This window comes from Zalophus californianus, chromosome 7 (genome assembly GCF_009762305.2).
Source record: "Zalophus californianus isolate mZalCal1 chromosome 7, mZalCal1.pri.v2, whole genome shotgun sequence".
Taxonomy (NCBI): Eukaryota; Metazoa; Chordata; class Mammalia; order Carnivora; family Otariidae; genus Zalophus; species Zalophus californianus.
Genome location: NC_045601.1, coordinates 82,918,126 through 82,945,041, shown reverse-complemented (window position 1 = coordinate 82,945,041; position 26,916 = coordinate 82,918,126). Strand labels below are relative to the sequence as shown.

The 26,916-nt window shown below is 38.4% G+C and overlaps 1 protein-coding gene across 3 annotated transcripts in view; it reads left to right on the top strand.

Annotated features, from left to right (window-relative positions):
* CD109 (CD109 molecule) overlaps positions 1–26,916 on the top strand; it is a 128,172-nt gene that overhangs the window by 48,698 nt on the left and 52,558 nt on the right. For all 3 annotated transcript variants that reach the window (XR_003521615.2, XM_027603213.2, XM_027603211.2), the window contains exons 6-15: positions 9,270–9,309; positions 11,844–11,928; positions 15,834–15,930; positions 16,186–16,327; positions 17,082–17,191; positions 19,707–19,931; positions 20,780–20,881; positions 20,974–21,036; positions 21,646–21,822; positions 24,808–24,960. Coding sequence is in view for 2 of the 3 variants with exons in the window: in XM_027603213.2 (XP_027459014.1) it covers positions 9,270–9,309; positions 11,844–11,928; positions 15,834–15,930; positions 16,186–16,327; positions 17,082–17,191; positions 19,707–19,931; positions 20,780–20,881; positions 20,974–21,036; positions 21,646–21,822; positions 24,808–24,960 (1,194 nt within the window). In the remaining variant the exon portion in view is untranslated. The remainder of the gene's footprint in view (positions 1–9,269; positions 9,310–11,843; positions 11,929–15,833; positions 15,931–16,185; positions 16,328–17,081; positions 17,192–19,706; positions 19,932–20,779; positions 20,882–20,973; positions 21,037–21,645; positions 21,823–24,807; positions 24,961–26,916) is intronic.

The window sequence follows — 26,916 nt, the reverse complement described above, 5'->3', positions numbered from 1 at the left end:
TAGATTGTATCCTTAAATATATTTCAAATCCATCTACTTCTACTTTTCTTTATTTCCACCTCTACCTTTTTTTTTAAAGATTTTATTTATTTATTTATTTGAGAGAGAGAATGAGAGAGAGAGAGAGAGCACATGAGAGGAGGGAGGGTCAGAGGGAGAAGCAGACTCCCTGCTGAGCAGGGAGCCCGATGCGGGGCTTGATCCTGGAACTCCAGGATCATGACCTGAGCCGAAGGCAGTTGCTTAACCAACTGAGCCACCCAGGCGCCCTCCACCTCTACCTTTTTTGTCCAGGCCACCCTCCTATTTTCCCTAGATATTTGCAATGTCTCTTAATGCATGTCCCTAAATTTGCTGTTTTCCCCTTGCAGTCAGTTCCCTACATGGCAGCAAAAGTAATCTAAACATTAAACTGGATCATGTTCTTCCTCAGCTTAAAACTCTCCACAGCCTTTCCATTGCCCTCAGAATAAAATTCGTATATTTCACCATGGCCTTCACAAGGCCCTCCCTGCTCTTGACTACTTTTCCAGCCTCATCTTCAGAATTCATACTTCCCTATAAATTTAATTCACAGCTTTTATCATTGTCTATAATTACATATTCATGTGTGTGATTATTTGATTAATGTCTTCTTTCCACCAGATTAAAAGCCCCATCCTGGGGAAGTATATCTCCATCACTGAACACAATGCTAAGTGCACTTAGGTGCGATACTTCTCTGTTGAAGGATGGGTGAATGAATGCATTTCTTCTGTTTGGGCTGCCGTTCTGTTAAATCTGATTCAGTAGCTCTGGAGTGGGAACTGGGCATCTCTGCTTATTGAATCTACCACAGTTGATCCTGATGTCTGGGCTGAAAACCCCTAGAGAAATATGTTGCAACTGCCCTGTGACCACAGATGTTTAGACTCTAAACAGGAAAGGCAAGGACAATGTGAACGTTAACAAACATTTCTGTTTGTTAACAAATGATATCTATCATTTCTCCAAGTAGGTCAATATACATCCACTGACACTCTTGCGGATGGTATTTTCATTGTGATTTCTTGATAATTTTTAAGTTCTTTGCTAATTTTATGGTAAAAATGAGAGAGGGAAAAAGATGGGATATTACACAATTACTGTTCTGTAGGTATTAAGGTTAAGCATAGGAAAATTAGTAGGCATCTGAATAAAACTAAAAATTTGTAATTTTCCTACTGCATGTTAGGTGGGGAGAAATACCAGTCGTAAACATCTAAAGACGGTAAGACACAGACCCTACTTTCAAGGAACTTACAGTCAGGGAAGTCTTCATGGAATCAGTGCAAAGAGCATTACGTTGGGAGTTACATGACGTGGGGCCTTATGCTGTAGTCGACGGGCTGTGGACAAATCGTGTCAGCTCTGGATCTGTTTCCTCAGCTGTAAAATAAGGGGCTCAGGGCAGAGGACTTGTAAGCCTCTTCATGCCTTTAAAATTCCATGCTTCAACTACATGGAAGTGGAGGGCACTGTAGGGCTCAGATACGGACCTTGGGGGTAGAGGTGGAATGGGGTTTGGAGCTAGGTGACAGCGGTAGAGTTGGGAGCAGGCACTTGCCTGGAGTGCAGGTCCTTCAGGGAGTAATAGTCATAGAGAATGTTGGAAAGGTGTGTGGGTCGAGCTGTGGAACATATTGGATATCAGGCTCATGTTTTAGATTTCATTTTGTGGACAGTGAGGGGGCTCTAAAAACTTTATTTTTCTTTGAATGTTGTTAATGTCATAAATTTCATGTAAGACTTCTGAGGACAAAGAAAGCAAAAATTGTATGTGAATGAGTCTCTCATTATAAAAGATATAAAAATTACACTTTTATTATTTTCCTCTGATTATACAAGTAATGCATGCTTAATGTAAAAACACCAAAACATTGTTCAGTAGACAGAATGACACGCTTACGAGAAAACCCTGGACAAAAAAAATATGTCATCAATACTTGTTGTCTTGTTGATTTTTATAGTATGACATGATTGCAATAGTATTTTAGGAAGATCATAGCACATGGGGTGATTAAAAGGAGAGGAACTGAAGTCAGGGAGATGGCCAAGGGGTTAGTATCATTGCTTCGCAAATACAGCCTACCTTCTGTGTTAGGTTATAATAGTCTAGTCTGAAGGTAATAGAGGGTTGCTTTAGGGGAGCAGCACAAACTAAAGAGAAATGGGTGAATTCAAGAGACACTTTAAAGGAAGATTCATCAGGTTTAGGGACTGATTGGATTGTGATTGTGAAAGGGAGAAAGAGGAGTAAAAGCTGTTAAATTAATGAAAGAAGGCTATTAGACTGATGTGGCTCTATTCCCGTGGCGGACTACTTAAGCAAACCAAAATCTAAGTCAGTAACTCCCTCAAGGATACAAAATCAAAATGCTAGGGATAACCAGTCACAAACAGCCAACTAGCGTTTAAGTTACAGCCAGTCAATAATTTCCTTACTTTGTTTCTGCCTTTTCTCTATCAAAGTTTCTCCCTGAGCTCCTGTTGGTGGGGCATGCCTGACCCCTTGCAGTTCAGGACTGCCCAATGCCAATCGATTTTTGTTCACATAAACTCTTTAAAATTTTTAATGTGCTTCAGCTTACCTTTTGACAAGGTGACTCTGGGATTTCACGTGTGGTCTCTGGGAGAATCACCCATTACAAGGGAAGTCAGGGCCGGAAATTTGGTTTAGGGGAGAGAGATGGGCAAGCTGATCAGAGGGAACTCAATACATTTAGCAGCTAAACAGAGGAGCCAACCAAAGCAACAAAGAATGAACAGCCAGGTTTGGAATGAGAGAACCAAGAGAGTTCAGGCACAGAGCAGAGGAGAAGGGATTCAGAGAGGGTGGCCACAGTGTTAGGTGCTGCAGAGGACTCCAGGAGAACCAGGCCTGGGAGAGAGGCCACGGGCAATTAGCAGAGGCAAGCAGCCACTTACTGAGCACTCTTTCAGGCCAGTGACATGGTAGAGGTAGAGTCCAGGTGCAGGGGCAATAGAGTATAGACAGCTCCTTTAAAACTTTAGTTTCTAAGGAGAGAATTAACATAGTATGTTGTGGGGACAGCAGCAAAAATACCATATGATTTCATTCGTATGGAAAGGTAGACATTTGTGCAAGAGTTGAGAAATCTAACCATTACGGTTCTAGTGGGAAGAGAAAAGTCAGAATTGTCAATATCCTCTGCATCCCCAGCCTTTCTTAACATGAACAGTTGGCCAGTTTGGTGTGCCCAGTTATTTGTGTGGGACTGTGAGGTTGAACATGTATAACTGAAAGGTGCAATACGAAAACCACAGCATTATCCTTTTGCCATTTAATCCTATTTTTTGGGACCAGTTCTGCCCTATTACTTGGTTGAAATGTAGGGCAAATCCCACTATCTTCCTGGTTATTTTTTGGTAATAAATGTTCTGTCATTTTTGGTTATAGTTACACACAAAGAAGAGTCTATGTTCAACAGCTAATATGTCCAGCCCAATAAAGTCAAGTGCTATCTTCTTCCAGGTTGGGTCTTTTCTGGTCTGACTGCCTCTCTCTGGCTCACCAAGCTGTGTTCGACAACTCCAGGATTGAATGGGGTGGAGGGAAGAGAGGCAAGGGGTAAAAAAATCCTTACTTGATGTATAAGGACAAGTCATATCGATTTGCCAATATATGTCCTACCAAAACAGCAATTTAATATGGTTCAACATCACTTATGAAAGAAATTGAAGAGGACACAAAGACATGGAAAGACATTCCAATGCTCATGGATTGGAAGAACAAACATTGTTAAAATGTCTATACTACCCAAAGCAATCTACACATTTAATGCAATCCCTATCAAAATACCACCAGCGTTTTTTGCAGAGCTGGAACAAACAGTCCTAAAATGTTTATGGAACCACAAAAGACCCCGAATAACCAGAGCAATCCTGAAAAAGAAAAACAAAGCTGGAGGTATCCTAATTCTGGACTTCAGGCTATATCACAAAGCTGTAGTCATCAAGACAGTATGGTGCTGGTACAAAAACAGACACGTAGATGAAATAGATCAGAATAGAAAACCCGGAAATGGACCCACACTATATGGTCAACTAGTTTGAGGCAAAGCAGGAAAGAATATCCAGTGGAAAAAGGACAGTCTCTTTAACAAATGGTGTTGGGAAAACTGGACAGTTACATGTTGATGAATGAAACTGGACCACTTTCTTACACCACACACAAAAATAAGTTTAAAATGGATGAAAGACCTAGACGGGAGACAGAAAACCATCAAAATCCTAGAAGGGAATACAAGCAGAAACCTCTGTGACCTTGGCCATAGCAACTTCTTACTAGACACGTCGCCAGAGGCAAGGGAAACAAAAGCAAAAATGAACTCTTGGGACTTCATCAAGATAAAAAGCTTCACAGAGAAGGAAACAGTCAACAAAACTATAAGGAGCCTACAGAATGGGAGAAGATATTTGCAAATGACATATCTGATAAAGGGTTAGTATCCAAAATCTATAAAGAATTTATCCAACTCAACACCCCCAAAACAAATAATCCAGTCAAGAAATGGGCAGAAGACATGAATAGACGTTTTTCCAAAGAAGACATCCAGATGGCCAACAGACACATGAAAAGATGCTCACTATCTCTCATCATCAGGGAAATAACAAATCAAAGCCACGATAAGATACCACCTCGCACCAGTCAGAATGACTAAAATTAACAACATAGGAAACAACAGATGCTGGTGAGGATGTGGATAAAGGGGAACCCTCTTACATTGTTGGTGGGAATGCAAACTGGTGCAGCCACTCTGGAGAACTGTATGGAGCTTCCTCAAAAAGTTAAAAACAGAACTACCTCGGGGCACCTGGGTGGCTCAGTCGTTAAGCGTCTGCCTTTGGCTCGGGTCATGATCCCAGGGTCTTGAGATCAAGCCCTGCATCGGGCTCCCTGCTCCGCGGGAAGCCTGCTTCTCCCTCTCCCACTCCCCCTGCTTGTGTTCCTTCTCTCGCTGTCTCTCTGTCATGTAAGTAAATAAAATCTTAAAAAAAAAGTAGAACTACCTTCTGGTCGAGCAATTGCACTACGAGGTATTTACCCAAAAGATACAAAAATACAGATTCAAAAGGATACATGCACCCCAGTGTTTAGAGCAGCATTATCAACAGTAGGCAAACTATGGAAAGAGCCCAAAATGTCCATCTGCTAGTGAATGGATACAGAAGATGTGGTTATTTATATACATATATATGTATGTGTATGTGTGTATTACTCAGCCATCAAAAAGAATGAAATCTTGGGGCCCCTGGGTGGCTCGGTTGAGCGGCTGCCTTCGGCTCAGGTCATGATCCCAGGGCCCTGGGATCGAGCCCCGCATCGGGCTGCTCAGCAGAGAGCCTGCTTCTTCCTCTCCCTCTGCCTGCCACTCCCCTTGCTTGTGCTCTCTATCTCTCTCTCTGTGTCAAATAAATAAATAAATAAATCTTCAAAAAAAAAAAAAGAATGAAATCTTAACGATTTGCAACGATGTGGATGGAGCTAGAGCGTATTATGCTAAGCGAGGTACGTCAGTCAGAGAAAGACACCAGTTGAATTTAAGAAACAAAACAGATGAACATATGGGAAGAGGGGGGAAGAGAGAGGGAAACAAACCATGAGAGAGTCTTAATGACAGAGAACAAACTGAGGGTGGGCTGGAGGGATGTGGTGGGGGGATGGGCTAGATGGGAGACGCGTAGTAAAGAGGGCACTTGTGATGAGCACTGGGTGTTGTATGTAAGTGATGAATCACTGAATTCTGCTGAGACCACTATTACACTGTATGTTAACTAACCAGAATTTAAATAAAAAATTGCAGAAAAATATGGTTCAGTGTAATACTGTTGTCATCTGGCATTAGAGCTCTCTGGGCTTGGCAGGCATTTAAAACTAATAGCTTTCCTTCTTAAAACTCTTTGGTGGGTTCTTTGGAGCACCGCTACCATTGCTGGGAGGATTCACATTCAGTGTCTTTGATGCTTTTGAATATGTCTCCTCCTCTGGCAACTCTTTAACTTTTGTCTTCAGCACCTGGGCATCTACAGTTAACTCCAGCTTCCCCCTCCAGACGTGCTCCGCTTCTGGAGGCTATTTTTGATCAGGATAGAAGACAGCCCCATGCCAGCTCTCTCTTGCATATGTAGTTGAGGGAAAATGCTTATCCTTCCTTTGCATCTTGCAACTGAGTAGGCACAGACCACTCCCAATGCAGCACTGTGTCTTAGCTTAGCTGTCTGACACCTGGCCAATACCAGTATTTTGCTCTTACATTGTTCAGGCATGTCAAGTGCCTGCCTAAAGTCACTGATGTGTGAAAGCACGTCAAAAGCTTTCTCCTAAAATTCCTTTCTAGTTTATTTCCATCTTGACCTTTTTGATTAAGAGCTGCAAAGCTAGTTTTTGGAAACCTCCTTTGTAAGTCCTGTGTGCTAGACTTACACCTGGCTTGGGAATGTGAATGTAGTTGGCATCTACTGTGTTGGGGGACAGAGCCAAAACTGAGTCTGAAATAATTCTGTATTTGTTATGTGTGGATTTAAAAAGTTCAGTGCCTTTCTTAATCTTTATTTATTTATTTATTTTAAATGTTTTATTTATTTATTCATGAGAGCCAGAGAGAGAGAGAGAGAGAGAGAGAGGCAGAGGGAGAAGCAGGCTCCCTGCCTAGCAGGGAGCCCGATGCAGGACTCAATCCCAGGACCCCAGGATCATGACCTGAGCCGAAGGCAGATGCTTAACCATCTGAGCCACCCAGGCGCCCTGCCTTTCTTAATCTTTAAATACAAATTAAATCCAGACACTGGAGATCAGTGCTGAAGCAGACTTCTGGGAAATTGAAACGATCATGCATGAACATAAATGTGTAAGGAAAAATCCACCCAACACCTTAGTTCTGTTTCTGGCATTTCTTTTTACTCCAGGAGCAAGAGTTAAAAGAAGCTGACCTGCATTTTACAATATATATATTTTAAGTGGTCATGTAGTGTGCCATAGTCCTTCAAGTTTATTAAAAATAGAAATTCTCTCAAGAGTTGGATGGCTTCGTGGTTAGAGAAGAGAAATTCTGTAACTGGAATAGATGTTTTTTAGCAATTCACATGTCTTTAATTTGCATCCAGTCATAGCATATTTTTTAGGAACTAGTCAAAGTAGTGTATTTTCTCTTTTCTCTTTCATTTGATTGATGTTTGTAACATATACCGTCACAATGAACTATTGATTTAGGGATAAGGGAAATAAAGAAATTACAGAGATTACTGAGAATACCTCCTGGTTCGTCTTTTCCATTTCTCCTTTAGAATTTGTTTTGAAAGTCTAATTGAGACAGGCTTCCATCTCACACGAATGAAGAGGAAATGTATGTGCTAAGAGCAGGCTTTGTAAGGGAGCGCTTTCCCCGTGGAAGAGTGACCACTTGGGACAAGCAGAACTCAGAAGATGTTGATGAGTCATGTATTCTTGCACCTGGAAAGATGTTGGCTTAAAAGACATGCTGCTCAAGTATTTACTCTTTCAGGTCAGCCTTCCCCTTCAGTTGCTGGCAGAGTGAATGAGCACAAACTGTATTTGATGAGCTAGAATAATCATGAAAACTCATTTTGAGGCCGATTGTTTCTGCGGAACTGAAGGAAAATTGTTTAGCAAATGAAATTGTGCTTCCTACAAAAGCACTGTGTGTGTGTGTTTTTTTTTTCTTTCTCTTTCTTCTCCATGGTTTTAGTTAAGGTTAGTCAATTTAGTTCAGCTGGAGTTAACATAGAACAATTTGGAAATACATTTTACTTTTTAGATCAGGTTTCAGCAAACTACAGCCTAAAGGCCCAATTCAGCCCAACATCTACATGCACAGTGCATGAAACTGCAGGACACTGTCAGTCATGCATTATTACTCTTCACTATGTCTCAATCTCCTGACTGACCCTCCTATGCTGAAGACTGTAATTTACCTTTCCAGAGCCTCATATGGTGTTTTGCCTGTAGTGCTCACTGAGTGTTTGCAATATGAGTTTAACTTGACGGAGACATCACCTTTGTCATGAAATTACTTATTCTATAGCATCACCTGTGCTGGCTTCAGGAATAAAGCAAAAACTAATTTAATGACTAGAATTCTGATGTTTATAAGTAAAATAAGGAATACAGGTCGATTACCTTCTTGATTTGATTTTTGAGGATGACAAATTAGAATTTATAAATGAACTGAAAGCATGTAATTCGTAACATTCCTATATAGGACATGAAAACAATTTAAGATAGAAGCCACAAATGTGTAGATTCTTAAGACTTTGATCAACATAATTTCTTTGGGATCTACTTTAAACGACATCATCAAGGTCAAGTTTTAGACAATTATTTTGTTGGCATGTAAGTGGTTACATTTGTTATATACTTTGAAATGAATTCTGTCCTTTTAGGATTAAAAAATAACTTGTACAGTTGATTTAGATTAACAAAGGATGATTTTAAAAAAACTAATATTTTGTAGTGGCATCTGTGTATTTGCTTTGATAAACATAGGGAATCAGATTTAGAATACGAATTTTATTAGTGGAACTACTTAGCGATTTCAAAGAGGTTCTATTTAATATGTTATTTATGGATTTAGGGTGGACAGAAATATGGGGAATTAGAAAATTGATATAATTATAGGCCACATATTTTCTTATTGATCTTGGAAAAAGAAATAATTAACAATATTTGTTAAAGTAAGGTAGAATGTATTGTATTGTTTTAAGGTTTGCACAAGAAAATGGAAGGTAGAAAATGCTGGTCCAAGATGATTTTGTATTTTTGATTATGTATAAATACTTGAATTATGTATAACTTCATTTTCTCCATTGGTTTTTTTTTTGAGAGTGATATTCAAAACAAATTTGAAGTCATGGTTTGACACGTTTTATTTTTGCTTCATAAATTTCTGAACTGTCTAATCTAGTTTTCATTTCACAAATAATGGAAGTCAAATTAAGCAGTTTGTTCACATGATATGCGGTGAAATACAGACAGGTCACCTTTTTATGTTAGTGAATTGACAAAAAAAACTCATGAAATCTCATAGGCTTCATGTCGCAGATGACTAAAAATAAACTTCCACAAGTTAAAATTAACTGTTTTGCTCATTAAGTCATTATAAATGCAATTAAAAATAATTCCCTAAATCTTTTTATGTAGGTAAGTAAGCAAGCAAAAATAGTTAAATAACTCATATGTTTTCTTGTCTTTTGTTTCTTCCTCCTAATAGGACCAGACATATTATCAATCATTTCAGGTTTCAGAATATGGTAAGAGTTCTTCAGTTTATTTTGAAAGAAAAAAATATTTGTTCCTTTCCACAGAGATAAGAGAAATTTCCAAGACATATGTTCTTTAAAGTAAAAATGCTAGTGAAGGTACATTCCTGGTGTTTCGTACAGGCCTACCTAAATACATTTTTTTTCCTTTGTAAAAGATATAAAAGGTCATTGTAAAGAAAAATATAGGAAACAGATCACCTAGAGTCCCATGATGTGGTCTCTCTTATGCATAATTTTCTTGTTTTTCTTTGTTGTGATGTTAACATATTTTAATTTTTGTAATGTTTTTCAACATAACAGTTATTTCCCATATTTTTCATTTGGTTGGCTTTGGTAAAGACAGTCTGTTTGACTCGGGCAAATCCTCTTCTTGCAGGCGTCACATTTATATAACAGTTAGACACACACAGATAGAAACATCAGGGCCCAACTATTTTGTTGGTGGATGGAGAGGAAGGAAAGCCAAGAATAGGGTCTCCTCTATTAGTATAGGATCTGACTATTAGCTTTAATTTGGATGGCTCTTTTGAGGTTATGCATGAGCTTTTTCATTTGATTTGTGTCACTTTTTGACACTGTGTCTCATTCAGGCAACAGAAGTTCTGGAAGGTAGTTTGTTTACATCTTAGTGGCTCAGGGTCCACATATCTCATACAGCACCATCACTTCTACGTCTCATGATCCACTAGAACAGGGATCAGCAAAATTTTTTTCCTAGAGATGGTCAGATAGTAATGTTTTAGGCTCTGTGGGCCATATGTCTCTGTCCTAACTACTCAGCTTTGCTACTGTGGTAGGAAGCAGCCATCGACAGTATGTAAGTGAATGTGGCTGTGATCCAGTGAAATTTTATTTATAGGCACAGAAATGAAAGTTTCCTATAATTTTCAAATGTCATAAAATATTCTTCTTTTGATTTTTTCCCCCCAGTGAATTAAAAATGTTAAAACTATTCTTAGCGCATGCTGGTTATCATTTACTGACCCCTGATCTGGAACTGTGTTGTTCAAATTGGGGGTCACTTACCGCATGTAGCTATTGAGCGCTTGAAGTGTGGCTAATCCAAATGGAGATGTGCTCTAAGTGGGTAAATGATCAGATTCCGAAGACTTAGTAAAATTAAAAAAAGAAAGAAAAATAGCTCATTAGTAGTAATTTTTTATATTGAGTACACGTTGAAATGATAATATTTTAGGTATATGGCATCAAATAAAGTATTACAAAATTTAATTTCACATGCTTCTTTTTACTTTTTAAATGTGGCTACTAGAAATTTAAAATTACACGTGGCTCACATTTTATTTCTTTTGGACAGCCCTGATCTAGAAGAAGAAATCAGAGGTGGCCAAGGTTTTTATAGGCTATTTTCATTTCACATGGTGGTGGTGCTGGGTGGTTACATGTTGTTGAATTGGATATGGTGGAGGTGGGGAATTGATTGCCAACCTATGATGTTTGAGGAGGGGACATTTGAATTCTTTGTTCTAAGGAAATTTCACCTCTGAGTGGATCATGTGGCTTTTTTGGCCCTCCAGTCCTAGATTTGTCTAGGGCTATCTTGACATACAAAGGGCCCTTGGCCTGGTTTGGAGCTGGAGGTCTAATCTGTACTGTTGACCCATTGGCCTTTTTGATACTTCTCTTGTGTTACTTGAATGGTGAGATGCTTTGTAATGAGACTGATCTATTTCTTTAGCTAGTGAAGTTTGAGAAAAAAAATTTCTATAGACCAGAAGGATACAATTTTTTTTTTTTTTTACTCTGGTGGTATGCTTTATATCAAATAGTGTTCATATTTATAAAGTATTTCACATCTTAATTATATAAAGCTGACCAAAGTAGGGGTTTTTAACTTTGGGATTGCCTTCAGGAATCACTGTCACTCAAGAAAAGCATCATTACTTTGTAGCCATATCTTAGTGATTAACTCAGAAATCCTACTACACAACTTTCCCTTCATAGCAGTCCATTACATTTGACTGTCACCAGATTCACCTTTGATTGTCTTGAAGAATAAGGATTCTGTATGACTACATATATGGTACCATGCAGAGGGAGAGTCTTGGGGCCCTAGCTTTTAGTAACCATGCTGGAGAATAGTCCTAGGGAAAGGGCTGCTCTAGAAGCAACTGTTTACCACGTGACATGGAAGTATTTTAACAAGCAGTAAGAGAGCATTAATGAATGGATGATGCCTGGTCTCCCACCATTCAGATGCCTTAACTCAGGGTTCTGGATACAATACAGGTTCGACCGATGAGAAGCTTCCATTGACACACGTGTCCATAGTAACGAGTCCCTACTGTCACTGTCTAGTCATCAGCCTCGTAAGGGCTTCTCATTTTGGGTGAAATGAAGTGCTTTTCATCTGTGTGTTAATGTGTCTTTGGATTCTAAGGACTCTAAGTTCAAATAGTACCAATTGTCGACTTCTTTAGAACAATGTAGTCTTTATTTTGATAAGCTAAAAATGATAGTAAAGTAGATTCTTTAAGATATTTACCCTTGCTTCTCTTTTCCAGTATTGCCCAAATTTGAAGTTACTTTGCAGACACCATTATATTGTTCTTTGAATTCTATGAGCTTAAATGGTACTGTCGTAGCAAAGTAAGTATCATTTTTTTATGGCTATCTACTGTTATAAAACTGACAAAGAGCTCATTATATACTCCAGAATATTAGCACCATGTTCTGCTTATTAAAATACCCCAATGTGCAGGAAACAAGTATCTGTAATAAATAATTAAGCACGGAACATGTCTGTACAGGTCTTTGTATCCACCTGCCTGCTTCCAAGCTGATCCAATCCTGAAATATTTCCCACAGATGAGTATCTTTCTGATACTAGTCAGGGGCTTTACATTATAGATTGTTCCAGATTTAAAAAAAAAAAGTTGTATCTTTATCCCTCATTCAGCTGACATGGATCGAGGCTACTTACCTCTTCTTCAAACTTAATTTTTTTTCTGTCCATAATGGAGGTCGAATCTTGGAGGAATTTGGTTATCTTATTGCAGTTAGCAAACAAGTAAGGAGTTCGCCCTCCTTGTCATTTCAGTGGATATAGAAAGAGAGATTCCAGCCCACATGTATGATAGATGTATCATGGCTCTCATGATTTTGATCCACTGGCTCGACCAGCATAGCGTTTCATTTTGCGGAGGCAAAAAGCATCCTCAGAGTCCCAGACTACCAGTTCTCAAAAAAGTGTAGGCTGGAGTTATTCCAGGCCTGATCTTATGTAGCTTTCAGTTTGGATGTGTGAATAGCCGCGCTTTGGTTCCTGAAATTTATTTAGTTTCAACATTCATTTATAATAGCTGATAAACACTGGCCTCCCTCTCACTGCTTTCTCATTGCCATATTCCTCTCTTGGTGAGGATTTGTGGTAGTAGCAAGTGATGGGCAGTGAGTCTCCTGATGGAAGCAGCCCACAGACAAAACATTGTGAAGACTCCTGCTTCAGATTTTATTTGGCAAAAAACCCCACAAACAAACAAACAAATAAAAAAAACATGTAAAACCCCTGCAACACAAAGGCAAAAATGTGTCTACAGTTTATATACCAAGTTAGTTTTCTGCCTGTGTTCAACTAAGAGGTGGCTTCCAATATGAATTTGGGTACTGTGGATGGATTTATGGTTTAGAAAACACATAAATGCCTGCATTTTACATAATTATTATCCTGCCCTTGATCTGAGCTGAAGGCTAAGGATTCTGTCTGGGTTTTATTTTGAGTTCTTTGACTAGAGTTTATAAAACAGTGAGTGCAAATCCACACAAACCATTAGTGTCCTCTTGGATTAGGTTGAGTATGGATACCTTCTTTGCTTCTGGTTTTTGGTTTTCGGGGCTGTGCCAGGGATTCACTACAGTCAGTTAAAACAGTGATTCTTAAACTCTGGTAACTCTTCAGAAAGTTTTATATACAACTTTGGGGGGTTGTGGATCCCCTGGTACCCTCCTCCCTGCTAGCCCAGTAAGAACTCTTATAGGAGCATCTCTTTACTTGCTAGATGGGATGCTGCCCATTCACGGATTGCTTAATAAAGCCAATTAGATTAAAAAAAAAAGAACCCTCATAGTTTCATCTGGATTCTCATTTGTTGAGCCTCTTTGAAGTCCTAATGGCTGAGAACAACATGACCATTGTGATGGCCCCTGGTATTTCTTTAGCATTCACCACATTGTACTTGCATCATTTTCCTCAGGACCTGTGTCAGTCAAGGTTCCACAGGAGAAGTAGAGTCAGTAGGAGATACATATTAAGAGATTATTGCAAGGAATTGTCTTACATGATTGTGGGGGGCTGGCTTACATTCACATTGAGGATATACTTTACAGCTTTGTAACAGATTAAGGAAATCTTTTGACCAGCAGAGTCTTTTATCAGCATATAAAAATTGGCATAGACCTATTCTATAAATACTGTGTCCCAGAAAAGATAGAGATGTTGATGAGGATGATGATCCAAGAGTGGATAATAAACGGTTTGGGCTTTTCTTTTGCTAGTAGCCATCTGTCCCATCAAGGCATAGTTAAGGTGAAGAGCATTGCTGGAAATTTCCCAGAGAAGAAGGTTAACAGTCTCTTTTTGGTTTTGAAATCTTTAACTGAGATGAATAAAAATCTGCATTTGTTTATTGGCTTTGACTTGAACATCTGCTCACTATTCCCACCTCATTAAAATAATAGACTCTTTTTCCACTAACCACAGAGGGTTCTAGAGGATTGTAAAGAAAATAACATAGCACACATCTAGTTATTTCTCTATATTCTGCAGACAGTAAAATCTAAACAAATATTCTTTAGGCTAAGGTTTATTTAAATATTTGATGAATTGAGACATTTGTATCTTGGAAATGACATGGAAAAAAAAGGTGGGAGAAACATGAATTATACTGGCAGGTTCAGTTTTTTAGGTATCATTTTGTAAACATTTTGTGCTATGACTATTTAAAAAAATCCTTGTTTTGTTAACGGTACTACCCTAGAATATGCTAGATTTGCTTTTTAAAATGTTATTCATAACTAGTGAATCATTGAACACTACAACAAAAACTTATGATGTACATATGTTGGCTAACTGAACATAATGAAAAATAAAAAAAATTTGTCAAACTATTATTTTCTGAATCATTAGTTTATTCCACATGCTTCCAGATTTATTTAGGACAATAATTGTCAGTATCCTTGTTTCATAATTATTATAATCAGCTTGAGGCAAAGAAAGCTAAATCTGTTTCACATTTAGACAAAAATAAAAAATATTTGTGTCTGAGAATACATTAAATTATGTCTGGATTTTCAAGCCCCCTGTACTATCATGTGATAGAACTCTTAAAATATAATGTTCTGGTATCCTTATGCATTTATTTAATCTTTAACAAGATACAAGAACTGTTGAGTTTCGAGGACTCTCTTTTGAATGAATGAATTTGGTGCTGAAGTTGCTGACCAGGGTTTCCACTAACTTTACTATTTTCATTTGGAAGGCAAAACATTTGAAAATATATTTGTTTTATTCTCCTTAATTTGGAATGTACTATATTTTATCATTGGCGTTTGAATTGAGTTGATCCAGATGAGCGGCTCTTTCTGTGTTCAACTAATGGATTCAGGAAACAGGAGTTTACTGTTAGATTTATAGAGTGCAAAGCAAAATTGACTTCCATATTTGGCTGAGCATTTATTACACAATAGAAATGGAAGGAACCCAGGAAACACATTTAAAAAAGGCTTTTTGGCAGTAAAATGGTTTACCAAAGATTGCCTCTCTTTTTCACATGAAGAGATTTTCCCATCAGGAGAGAGGATAAAATTAATACATAGAATGTAAAGCAGCAGAGAGGAGATTTGACTCAAGAAGATAATTTTGGTACTATGGATAAAAAAATTACTCTTCTTTTACATTTTTCTGCACAAATCCAAGTTTTGATAGCCATGAGCACACTTGGCACCCCAGTGTATTGTCTAATAAACCCTTATGGTTAATACTGGAACATGCAACAGTGGGTCTTGGCGATTGCAATTTCAACTACCATTTAAAAATGTTCAAAAGCTGCAAAGTGTCCTGGGCATGCTGTTAAAGGGCCAGTCTAGATTTCTAGGAATAAAACATTTTTGTAACTTAAAAAAAAAATCTTTGGACAGGAAACTGCACTTGCAATTATGATTTTCTCTGGAGTGTCTAAAATGGTTAGAGGTAAAATATGTATTATGAACTGTTTTGAAGTATTGTAATTAAAAGTCTTCTCATTTTGGAGACTTAATTTCAAGGATCATCATTTATTAATGATATTCCTAGCTGAGATTAGTTTTAAAAATTTGCAGTGAGAGTATTTTTAAAAATATAAATCTTTTAGGTTGGATTGCCAGTGTATGCTATTGAAAGTAGTATTTCAGTATTTTAGTAGAAAGTAGTATTTTCTTTTTTTTTTTGAAAGTAATATTTTCATGTGCTATTTTGATAATATCAAGTTGAAAATGGAAAAAAATATATCATTTTTCAGGTACACATATGGGAAGCCAGTGAAAGGAGATGTAACACTTACATTTTTACCTTTATCCTTTTGGGGCATGAAGAAAAATATTACAAAAAATTTTAAGGTAACTTTTACAGAGATCTTATAACTTCTAATGGGGAAACACTGTAAGTATACTTTTATTGGAAATAAGATTTCATACTGAATTAACAAAGAATTGAGTGTAAGAAAAATCAAGAGTTTTCTAGAATTGGACAAATGAGAATCTACTCATTTATACTCCAGAGCCATCATATTTTTGTGACTTAGTTTGAATTTTATTTCTAAAATTTGAATTGCTAAAGTGAAGAATAAAATTGAATTATTTTAAACAAAACAGATAAATGGATCTGCAAACTTCTCTTTTAATGATGAAGAGATGAAAAAAGTAATGGATTTTTCAGAAGGGCTTTCTGAACACATGTATCTGTCTTCCCCTGGGCCGGTAGAAATTTTAGCCACAGTGACAGAATCACTTACAGGTTTGTAGACTTTGAAGTGAAGGTAAAGCTATTTATGTGGTGGTCCTCTCTTTCCTTTCTTATTATAACTAGCACGTTCGTTTGGGAGCTTTTTTAAAGATGCTACTTAATTCTGAATTTGTCATGACTGTTAATTAGTGTCAGTTGCAGAGTGTTTTCATTATGAAGGGGAAACTTCTTTTCTTTCTTTTAATTTTAATTTTAAATTTTTGGGGGACATACCTTTTTCTACCACAGTCTGTGCTTCAACCACATGGAATAGGTATTTGTAATTTCCTACATTTCTGCTTTCTTTTCAACCTGGAAACTACATGGAAAGTCCTACCTTTTCAGCTGACTAACCACCTTCTGTTTTTTTTTTTTTTTTTTAGATCATTTAACATCTTCTGAGCTCTTGTCTGCTCATGGACAGTTTTCTTTTTCAATAATAAAATAAAGGTTAATTGCTTGGATCTTTCTGTTGCTATCCATAGCTTTCACCAAACCTCGAAAGAGCAAAAAAGGATCCAGTCAGTGGCCTTAATCTGCAGTGTCCATCTTGTGGATGGGCATAGCAGTAATGGTGCTTAGAAGGGGTTCATGGAGGCTGTAAGAGAACTGTATGGTTCTCTTTATGACCAAGCCAGTGTGGGAATGAGGCTTCTGTGCCCCCATTAACTCCTTGGGGAAGTAGCTTAGATAGAGAAATTTGGTGAATAGAAGCTGTTGGTGAAGTATAATATTTGGTTTCTAAATGGTGCAATTTCCAAAACAGGTATCTCAAGAAATGCAAGTTCTAATGTATTTTTCAAGCAACATGATTACATCATTGAATTTTTTGATTATGCTACTGTCTTGAAGCCATCTCTCAACTTCACAGCAACTGTAAGTTGGCATGTTTATTAATGATCTAAAGCAACAAGTTCAGTTTAATGAAACAGAATGGCAGATAATATTTTCAGGGCTTTTCAAAAAAAAAATTAAGGGGCGCCTGGGTGGCTCAGTTGGTTAAGCCGCTGCCTTCGGCTCGGGTCATGACCTCGGTCCTGGGATCGAGCCCCACATCAGGCTCCCTGCTCCGACTCGGTGGGAGACCTGCTTCCCCCTCTCCCACTCCTCCTGCTGGTGTTCCCTCTCTCACTGTCTCTCTCTCTGTCAAATAAATAAAATCTTAAAAAAAAAAAAATTAAGCCCAAAGTAGATAGATTACTTACTCCCCTTAGATATATGAAGTATGTAGAATTGTTCCCAGATGACCTTTGTCTAAGTTTTCTTAAAAAGGTGGTCTCCAACAAAAGTTATTTTCCTCAAAATTTATTTAATAAGGAATTTAAGTTAGATTTGGATTGCTACATTGAAGCTTTTATAAATTTCTTGAAAGAATTAGGTGTTAGTCAAAAATTTCAATTTCAGTTTGATTTTAATAATGACTAATTTTAGTTCTAGCAAAGATGTTGCATTAAAAATTATCAACAAATCTTTTTTTTTTCTTGAGTTAACACTTAATGAGTGAATTTTGACAATGTACAAGGCAGGGTGCTGGGTGGGGCTTACAGAGCTAAGAAGAACCCAGTCCCTACCTTGGATTCAGAGTTTTTGTGATGGTGACAAGTCATACACACAAGTATGACTTAAAGCAGGATAAGGTCAATATCATGCATACATTTCTGTAGTGATTTAAAGCAGGGGTTGGCAAACTTTTTCTACAAAGGACTAGATAGTAAATATTTTTAGCTTTGTGGGATATATGGTCTTTGTGACATCTATCCAACTCTGCCATTGTAGCATGAAAGAAGTCTTTACTACTTTGTAACCAAGTCAGGGTGGCTGTGTTCCAATAAAACTTTTATTTACAAAAAGACTGGATTTGGCCTTCCTGCCTGCCATAGTTCACTGACCTCTGGTTTAAAGAAAGAGGTATGACTTTTTATTGAATGGATCAAGAGAAATTTTAGATAGTTTCTGATTTCAATGATCATATAATTTAGTTTGAAAAAGTAAGAAAAAGACCCTTGAGGCTGCAAATGGTAACTTCCAAATGAGAGTCTGGGAGGAAGAGTTGGCTTTGGGATAGGGATGAGGGTCATTAAAGGATGCTTTATGGAAGGGGAAGATTTAAGCTATATATTAAAAGAGCAGTAGGATATTATTTTATTTTTTCAAAGATTTTATTCATTTATTTATTTTAGAGAGAGAGAGAGAACGAGAGAGTGTGAGTGTGAGCCAGGGGTGGAGCAGAGGGGGAGGGAATAAGAAGGGTAAAGAATCTCAAGCAGACTCCATGCTGAGTGTGAGCCTGACTTGGGGCTCGATCCCATGACCCTGAGATCATGACCTCAGCCAAAACCAAGGGTTGGACGCTTAACCAACTGAGCCACTCAGGTGCCCAAGATCAGTAGGATTTTGAATGTTTGGTGTGGGGGTGGGAGATGGGGAGCAAGATGAGCTGAGACAAGGCAAGAGCCCTGCTTGGCAAGTTCAGGTGCATTCACCTAGATCAGTGCAATTGTAGCAGGGAGTTTGTGTCTGGGAGTGGTGAGAGAGAAAACAGGAGGCAACGTGTGGGGAATTGTCAAGGATCCTAAATGACACATGCATGTTTTTGAACTTTATGCTCTAGGCAGTGAAGAGCCTGGGAGCCTTATGAATGTGGGAGGGGTATGGGAAAGTGGTATTCCAGGGAGATGGGATGGGGCTGTGTGTAGGAGGGTGGCTGAAGCCCAGGTGTGAGGTGGCGAGGAAGCTCGGGGGCGGGGGGTCATCAGGGATGTGCAAGTGGAGAGGACACAAGAGAGAAGTACAAGACTTGGTATATATTGGATTTGGGAGGTGGGAAGAGGGAGGGGAAACAGAAATGTGAAGTCTGGCAGAATTGTGGTGTTAGCAAAAATAGGAGAGGCAAGATGGTTGCTCAGTTATAGATGCACTGAATTTGAGTTGACAGGGATATTTAAGTAGAAATTTCCTGCAAGTGGAAATTGGAGGTGTTGAGTATGAGCTCCAGAGCAAGGTGAGGAAAGCAGTAGGAGTGCTGAGACCTTTGAGAAAAAGAGAAGCACAGATAACTGATAATTTAGCCTTGACGAATTCCCACGTTTAGGGAGAGGAAGGTGGAACCTGAAAGGACACTGTGAGGATGCAGAAAGAGGGCTCTGAAATAAAGAAGGTTCTTGTGGAGCCATGGAAAGCAAGAGAAGCCAAACTGTCAAGAAGGGAATGGTCAGTGGTGTTGGAAGCCTTCTAGAGAGAGACTACTTCATCTGGAAGTTAGGGTGCTGCCAGTAGTTTTTGAGAGTTCAGTTTCATTGGAATAGCACAGATGGGAACTGGATTCAACTGAACTTAAAACCTTTGCTTTTCTTGTTAATCTGTTTTTAAAATGTTGTGTTTTGACAATTAGGTAAAGGTAGCCCGTGCTGATGGCAATCGACTGACTTTTGAGGAAAGAAGAAATAATGTGGTTATAACAGTGACACAGAAAAATTCTTCTGAGTACTGGAGCAGATGGGACAGTAGAAACCAGGAAACAGAAGCTGTCCAGATCATAAATTATACCCTCCCCCAAAATGGAGTCTTTAAGATTGAATTCCCAATCCTGGATGATTCCAGTGAGCTACAGTTGAAGGTACCATCTGTTTCTCATCATTATGTTACTACAACAAGATCATTGAAATTGTAATCTCATGGTAGGCACTCAAACCATTAGAGGTCAAAGTGCACAGGAAGTAGGAAGTAAACACATGTTTCTATTTAAAAAAATGGAGGAAAGCGTTATAAGCAATTTTGTAACAGTGGCTGAGGGGTGGACCAAATGCTTCCTTGTAGATTCATTTTGAAGAACACAGTAAAATATAGTGCTCCGAAGATATGATGAAGAAGCTCCTCAGATTCCCAGACTAGGTTGGTTTTCAATCACTTGAAAGTATATTTTGGCAGGAGCTGAAAGGAAAGAGGAAAATATTTTTTTAAACCTATACTCCTTTGCTGAGCTCTTTCTCAGAGTGGCTTATCTGAGACACCCCAACCATTCCTGCTATCTTTCTTTTCATTGCCACAGGTTTGGTCCTTTGTTACTCTGACTACTGGTAGATACATAGGTTGGTCTGATTTCTTGCTTGTAAATGAACTCTGTGTTGTGGAGAGAGGGAAAGGAGTCCCTTCTCATTTTGTTCTCTCCTGTCATAGTGTTTCTTGATAATGTACTTTAATTTCTGAAATAAGTTAGGAGTATGCTTTTTTCCTCTTAGATTATGGTGATGAAGACCCTCTTCTGTGTTTTAAAGCTGTCACTTTCTTTATAATATAAGCTATAAAGTGAAGATCCAATGTCTGGGGAACATTTTTTTTTTTTTTTTTTGGGCAAGAAAAAAAGTAGAAGTGAATTTGCTTCTCAGGAATTGTTCAAAATACAGTATTCTTTCTCAGGGTGTTACTGAAGATGAAAATTTATAGCTCCCTTTTCTTCTGTTATAGGCTTCTTTTCTTAATAGTGTGAGTAGCATGGCAGTTCATGGTATGTTTAAGTCTCCCAGTAAGACATACATCCAGCTAAAGACAAGAGATGAAAATATAAAGGTAATGCTTACAATCACTTACAGTTACAGTATAATTGTACTCTTTCGCCATTCATATGTGTTTATTAAATAGGTTTTTTTTTTTTTCCCTAGGTGGGATCACCTTTTGAGTTGGTGGTTAGTGGCAACAGGCGATTGAAGGAGTTAAGCTATATGGTAATCTCTTATAGAATTTAAATTTATTATCTCTTATAGGATCATCGAGAATGATATCTACCTTATGTCTATACTCACTAATTTTTAAAATTCAGTCTTATATCCTTCAGCCTGCCCTTTTTATATTGCAATCAAAATTTCTTTTTTCTTCCTTCACCTGTATTTGCATTTCCAACTTAAGATGGATAATTAAATCTTGCAATCTGTTTAAAATTTAAATTTCTATGAGATAATCCATCTAAATTTATTGTAGAAAATTATGAAGTATGAGAAAAACAAACAAACAAACAAAAATAAAACTTGCTACCCAGAGCCTTGAATTTTGCTCATCTGGCTCTCCCCAGTGGTGCTCTATATTCCTCCTGCTCAAAAATAGATTCTTGACTGTGAATGTACCGTTGTCTCAATCAGTATTTCTTTATCTTATCCTTTTCTGTTTCCTGGCTTATCCTTTCTGTGTTGGTCAGGGAAGTTTCCTTGCATTCAAAAAGGCTTTGAAGTTGGTTTAAGTCAACGATTTGTGTGTATGGTTGACATTATTATGATTGTAGCTGCAGTTGAGATTCTTATTAGCTTTGGCATAAAATGAAACTCTTCTCTTCTTTTCAGGTAGTATCCAGGGGACAGTTGGTGGCTGTAGGCAAGCAAAATTCAACAACCTTCTCTTTAACACCAGAAAATTCTTGGGCTCCAAAAGCCTGTATTATTGTGTATTATATTGAAGATGATGGGGAAATTATAAATGATGTTCTAAAGATTCCTGTTCAGCTTGTTTTTAAAAATAAGGTAAGATTTAAGGTAATGATGTTAGAAGAAAACTTCACATTAGTGAAGTCTGAGAAATGTTAGTATTTCTTTAGAAAAGTATCACTAAACGAAATTGGTTAGAAATTTATATTCATTTCCAGAACTATGGTTAAACCTCTTCATGTTGTTACTACATATGTATTTTCACATGTGGAATTACCGGGCAGTGTGGGTCTTATTTGTAAGTTATGATTCTTGGCTTTAAGACTTAAACTTAATTCCATGAGGCTATTTCAGGATTTCTCAAATGATGGAGTCGATATTGCTCTGGCATGGAATTCCAGTGGCGATTCTAGAATTTGTGTGGTGCTGATTTTGGTGTGAGAGTGAAATGAAGGGTGTGGGAGGGAGGGAGGCCATCAGCAGGGATATGTGGAAGCAGAGCCCAGGTTTGGTTTATCCATTTCATCAGCCTGGAAACTCACCCCGGACAGATTTACAGTAAGCTTGGCTACCTGGCATGTGGAGATCTGTGTGGAGGTTGGTCTTCAAAGGCACCAGGGATTTGTATAGCTTAAGGCATATAGCTTGTTTAGGAAACCCCCTTGAACCCCAACTTTGAAAAGTAAGCTGGCAAGAGTGCCTGGTGGAATTGAATCATCTCACGTATAATAAAATGAGCCATTGTTCTCACTGAAAGTTGCTGCCTTCTCAGTTCATTTTAAACAAAATAATCATTGTTTAAAAGTATTGATTTGCAGGGTGCCATTCCTTTGATAGCATTCCTGTTTGCTTAATTTGTTAAAATTTTGAGAAGTTGCAGTAGTCATCTATGCATTTTGTCGATGATGGTTAACTAATTCTGATTGTCAAGATAGAATACAAACTTCTATTTTTCATTTTATAAAGAGTCTTTTCAGAGACAGTGCTATCTTCTGTTATTTTTAGAACATGGATTGACAAAGATGAATTTTAAAGTAGGAGTCAGGCTTAGATAAGGAGGCATACATCTTTGAGAGTGAGGCCAAGTATTAAAGTTAACCATGTAAGAGGTTATTGGCTTTGAGGAAGCGGAGTGTATAAATAGCATAATTCCAAGAAATTTCTTAGATATGAAAGATAAGAAATATAGTTTCAGCTATATTTGCAAAAATATATTTCTCTGCTTTTTTTTTAAAGTAATCTCTACACCCAACATGGGGCTCAAACTTACAACCCCAAGATCAAGAGTTGCATGTTGTACTGACTGAGCCAGCCAGGCACAGCTCTTTCTTTACTTTTTATATAATGTTTATTACATTACTCACAAACTATAAATTTGAAAAGAGGTTATATTTAAGCAAGAGAAAATTAGTGAGTCTTTTTGATGTTCAATAATGACTGTGGAATAAATGGATAGGATGTAGAAAGCACAAGAGATGGAGGTTTAGAAATCATCCACACGCAAATACATCTTGAAGCCATGGGGTCTTGGAGGTATAGAATTAAAGAGTGAGAAGTGCAAGGTTGGAACATGTTGCTCTCCTCCCCTTCCTTTTGGGTATAGGTGGAGAAACTTAAACTAAAAGTAAACTAGATACAGTTTTATAAAAAATTTCACTGGACAAGTTAAACAGGCAAGTCTTTATTCAAGACTATTGCAGTAGGGGGAGAGAGATTGAACTCAACTTCACTGAAACAAAAGGCAGGAGAGTTTTAAGCAGAGGATGAGCTTGTGGAAAAGTACTGGAGGACACCAAGGGGAGATTGGTCAATGTGATTAGGCGATCTTTGTTTGCTAACTGGCAGTGTATAAGTTAGGCTCCTGTCCTCCACAGAGATGGAAAGATCCATCAGGGACTCTGTCGTTTTGGTGACTACATTTCAAAGGATTGACTCCCAGGTCCTTGAGAAAGACAGTCCTGGTTGTAAAACTGTCGAGAGGCCGGGACTTAACACTTCAAAGGGGCAGAGAAAGAATTTATAATTGCAAGTTTTCTAAAATAAATGCTGTAAGAAAAGGGAGTATCGGGGGCTAATGATCAGGAAGAAGCCTGTTTGATGTTTAGTCAAGCCGAGGGGAACATGAAGGCTATCTTGGTCAGGAGGTACAGTCACTGCATCAGTGGCCTATTGAAATAGAGCTAGACAAGATGAACATTCCTAGTAGGAAGGAGCCTCATGACAAAGCCATTCAGTTTCGCCGTGTTGAGATGATTGAGGCTCTTTAAGGAGTACTAGCTAGGACCATGCTTTGATGAATGTAATGAACAGAGGATGTTCAGGTGGTCATGGAGACACAGAGCATTGGGCCTAACTAGTGTTTGGTCTGTTCACCTCCTCCCTTGGAAAGACATCCCCCTGCCTCCAGCCCAGGCAGTTCTGTGAGTCCCCGGGGGAACTCTCACTTGACTCACTTCTAAGTTCAGGTTACCAGCATGTGAGCATCTCTGGTTTCTTTCCTCTTCCCTGTTCCTCCTCCAGGATCCTGGCCTTCCCCACGTGTCCCAGACAACACTGCTGCCTTCTCTTTAACATTGGCTGGGGGCTGAGGGGTGTTGGTTGGAGAAAGGGAAGAGGAGAGGTAGAGCAATGAAGGCTAAATCAGATTTATGCCACTGTGGGAGGTTCCATGACTTGTAAACACCGTTAATAAATTTTTTTTTTTAAAGATTTTATTTATTTATTTGAGAGAGAGAATGAGAGAGAGTACGAGAGGGAAGAGGGTCAGAGGGAGAAGCAGACTCCCCGCTGAGCAGGGAGCCCGATGTGGGACTCGATCCCAGGACTCCAGGATCATGACCTGAGCCGAAGGCAGTCGCTTAACCAACTGAGCCACCCAGGCGCCCCCTCACCGTTAATAAATTTTTTAAAAAAATTTCTTTCTCTGTAGAAGGTTTATGTATGGTTTTAGAATGATCCCTGAGTCAAGGCAAATGTAGAATCTTTGCTAGATTTTGAGTCACTGAACTGATGTTGGTGAGACATGTAAGTAATGCTTTTTAAAAAGTCAAATAAATCAGTCCTGTTTTATCCCTTTCTTAGATAAAGCTGTTTTGGAGTAAAGCTCATGCTGAACCATCTGAGAAAGTCTCTCTCAGGATCTCTGTGACACAGCCAGACTCGACAGTTGGTATTGTAGCCGTTGACAAAAGCGTGAATCTGATGAATGTCTCAAATGATATTACAATGGAAAATGTGAGTTTAGCTATTTTTTCCTTACAAAAATGCTCCTTTTGCAAGGAGCAAAAAGGAAACCTTATTGCATTACTTCAAATATCTAAAGGGAATTTCATTAGTTCCTCTTAAGTATAAGTCAGTCATCAGTAAAGCTTCCAAATAAAAAAGATTTGCATTCTGGTTGTTATGTTGGAAAGAGGCTTCATGTGGTGAAGTGTCTTTGCTGTCTTAGATGAGAGATGCCATCTAGAGTTTTCCCTCATTTTCATGCTGTATTTGAATTTAAGACTCTTGAGAAAGTACTAGGAAACTGACTTGTATAATTTTGGATGACATTGGAGAAGATAGCTTTAGATAATTTTGAAGTACTTTCTGTTTTGGTTATACATAATGGTTATATATAATTACAGTCTTACTGAATCAGGAATTTGTGGTATATTGAGGGAGTGAAATCATGTTAATCTGCAGAAAATTTATAAACCAAGAAATACATGAACATCTAGTGTTACATAAACTAATCCCCTATTCATTAATAATTTCATTTTTATTTGTAAGCTCTTGATATATCCTTGTGTGCCATTGTCTGTTGAAATCTAGATTATATAACCTATGTCCATTAATTGATTAAGTATAGTGATTAACAACATATAGGAGGAAAGATATAAATGTTTAGGCTAATTTGGTCATCTTGTTGTAAATTAATCCACTTGACAAATATTATATATAATTTTTAGTCTATAAAGCTAATTTTTCTAAATGCCCCCCCTTTTTAAAGATTTTATTTATTTATTTGACAGAGAGACACAGCGAGAGAGGGAACACAAGCAGGGGGAGGGTCAGAGGGAGAAGCAGGCTTCCCACAGAGCAGGGAGCCCGATGTGGGGCTCGATCCCAGGACCCTGGGATCATGACCTGAGCCGAAGGCAGACGCTTAATGACTGAGACACACAGGCACCCCTCTAAATCCCCTTTTTTAAAAAAAACTCCTTTAAAGCTAATTGGTCATTTTTTTTCTCTTGACTTTTTAAAAATTCACATTATTCTAAAAAGTCTATAGCATTTTTCATTTGATTTAACTGAATTTAGTAATATCTCTCATTTTATGGGTTTCTAAATTCTTTTTTTTAAAGATTTTATTTATTTATTTGAGAGAGAGAGAATGAGAGATAGAGAGCACGAGAGGGAAGAGGGTCAGAGGGAGAAGCAGACTCCCTGCTGAGCAGGGAGCCCGATGCGGGACTCGATCCTGGGACTCCAAGATCATGACCTGAGCCGAAGGCAGTCGCTTAACCAACTGAGCCACCCAGGCACCCAGGTTTCTAAATTCTTAAATCTATTATTTCATTTTTGTTTCCCTGTGTATGTATGCGCGGGCGCGTGCCCGCACACGCACACACACACACGCACACGCGCGCGCGCACACACACACACACACACACACACACACACTAGTTGTGTGACCTGGAGAAAATTCATCTCTCTGAGTCCCAGTTTCTTTATTTCTAAAATGTGTAATAATAAGGGTGCCTGGGTGGCTCAGTTGTTAAGCGCCTACCTTCGGCTCAGGTCATGATCTCAGGGTCCTGGGATCGAGCCCCGCATCGGGCTCCCTGCTCAGTGGGAAGCCTGCTTCTCCCTCTCCCTCTGCCTGCTTCTTCCCGGCTTGTGTTCCCTCTCTCGCTGTGTCTGTCTCTGTCAAATAAATAAATAAAATCTTAAAACAAAAACAAAAACAAAAACAAAATAAGAACCTTTAATAAAAAAAAAAGAGAGGGAGGGGTCAAGCTCCAGGGACTAGAGAACTACTCTTGAGCCTCCCTGTGTGCTGTTGGCTTTTATTCAGTGTTTTACTTTTAAGCTCTTAGGGAAAAGCATCACCAAGAAGAGGCAGTCTCTTAAGATTATGATCCAGCAGTCCTGAGAATTTGGAGGACAAGAGGAAGAGTGAATGCTTGGGGCCATGGGTCTGTCCAT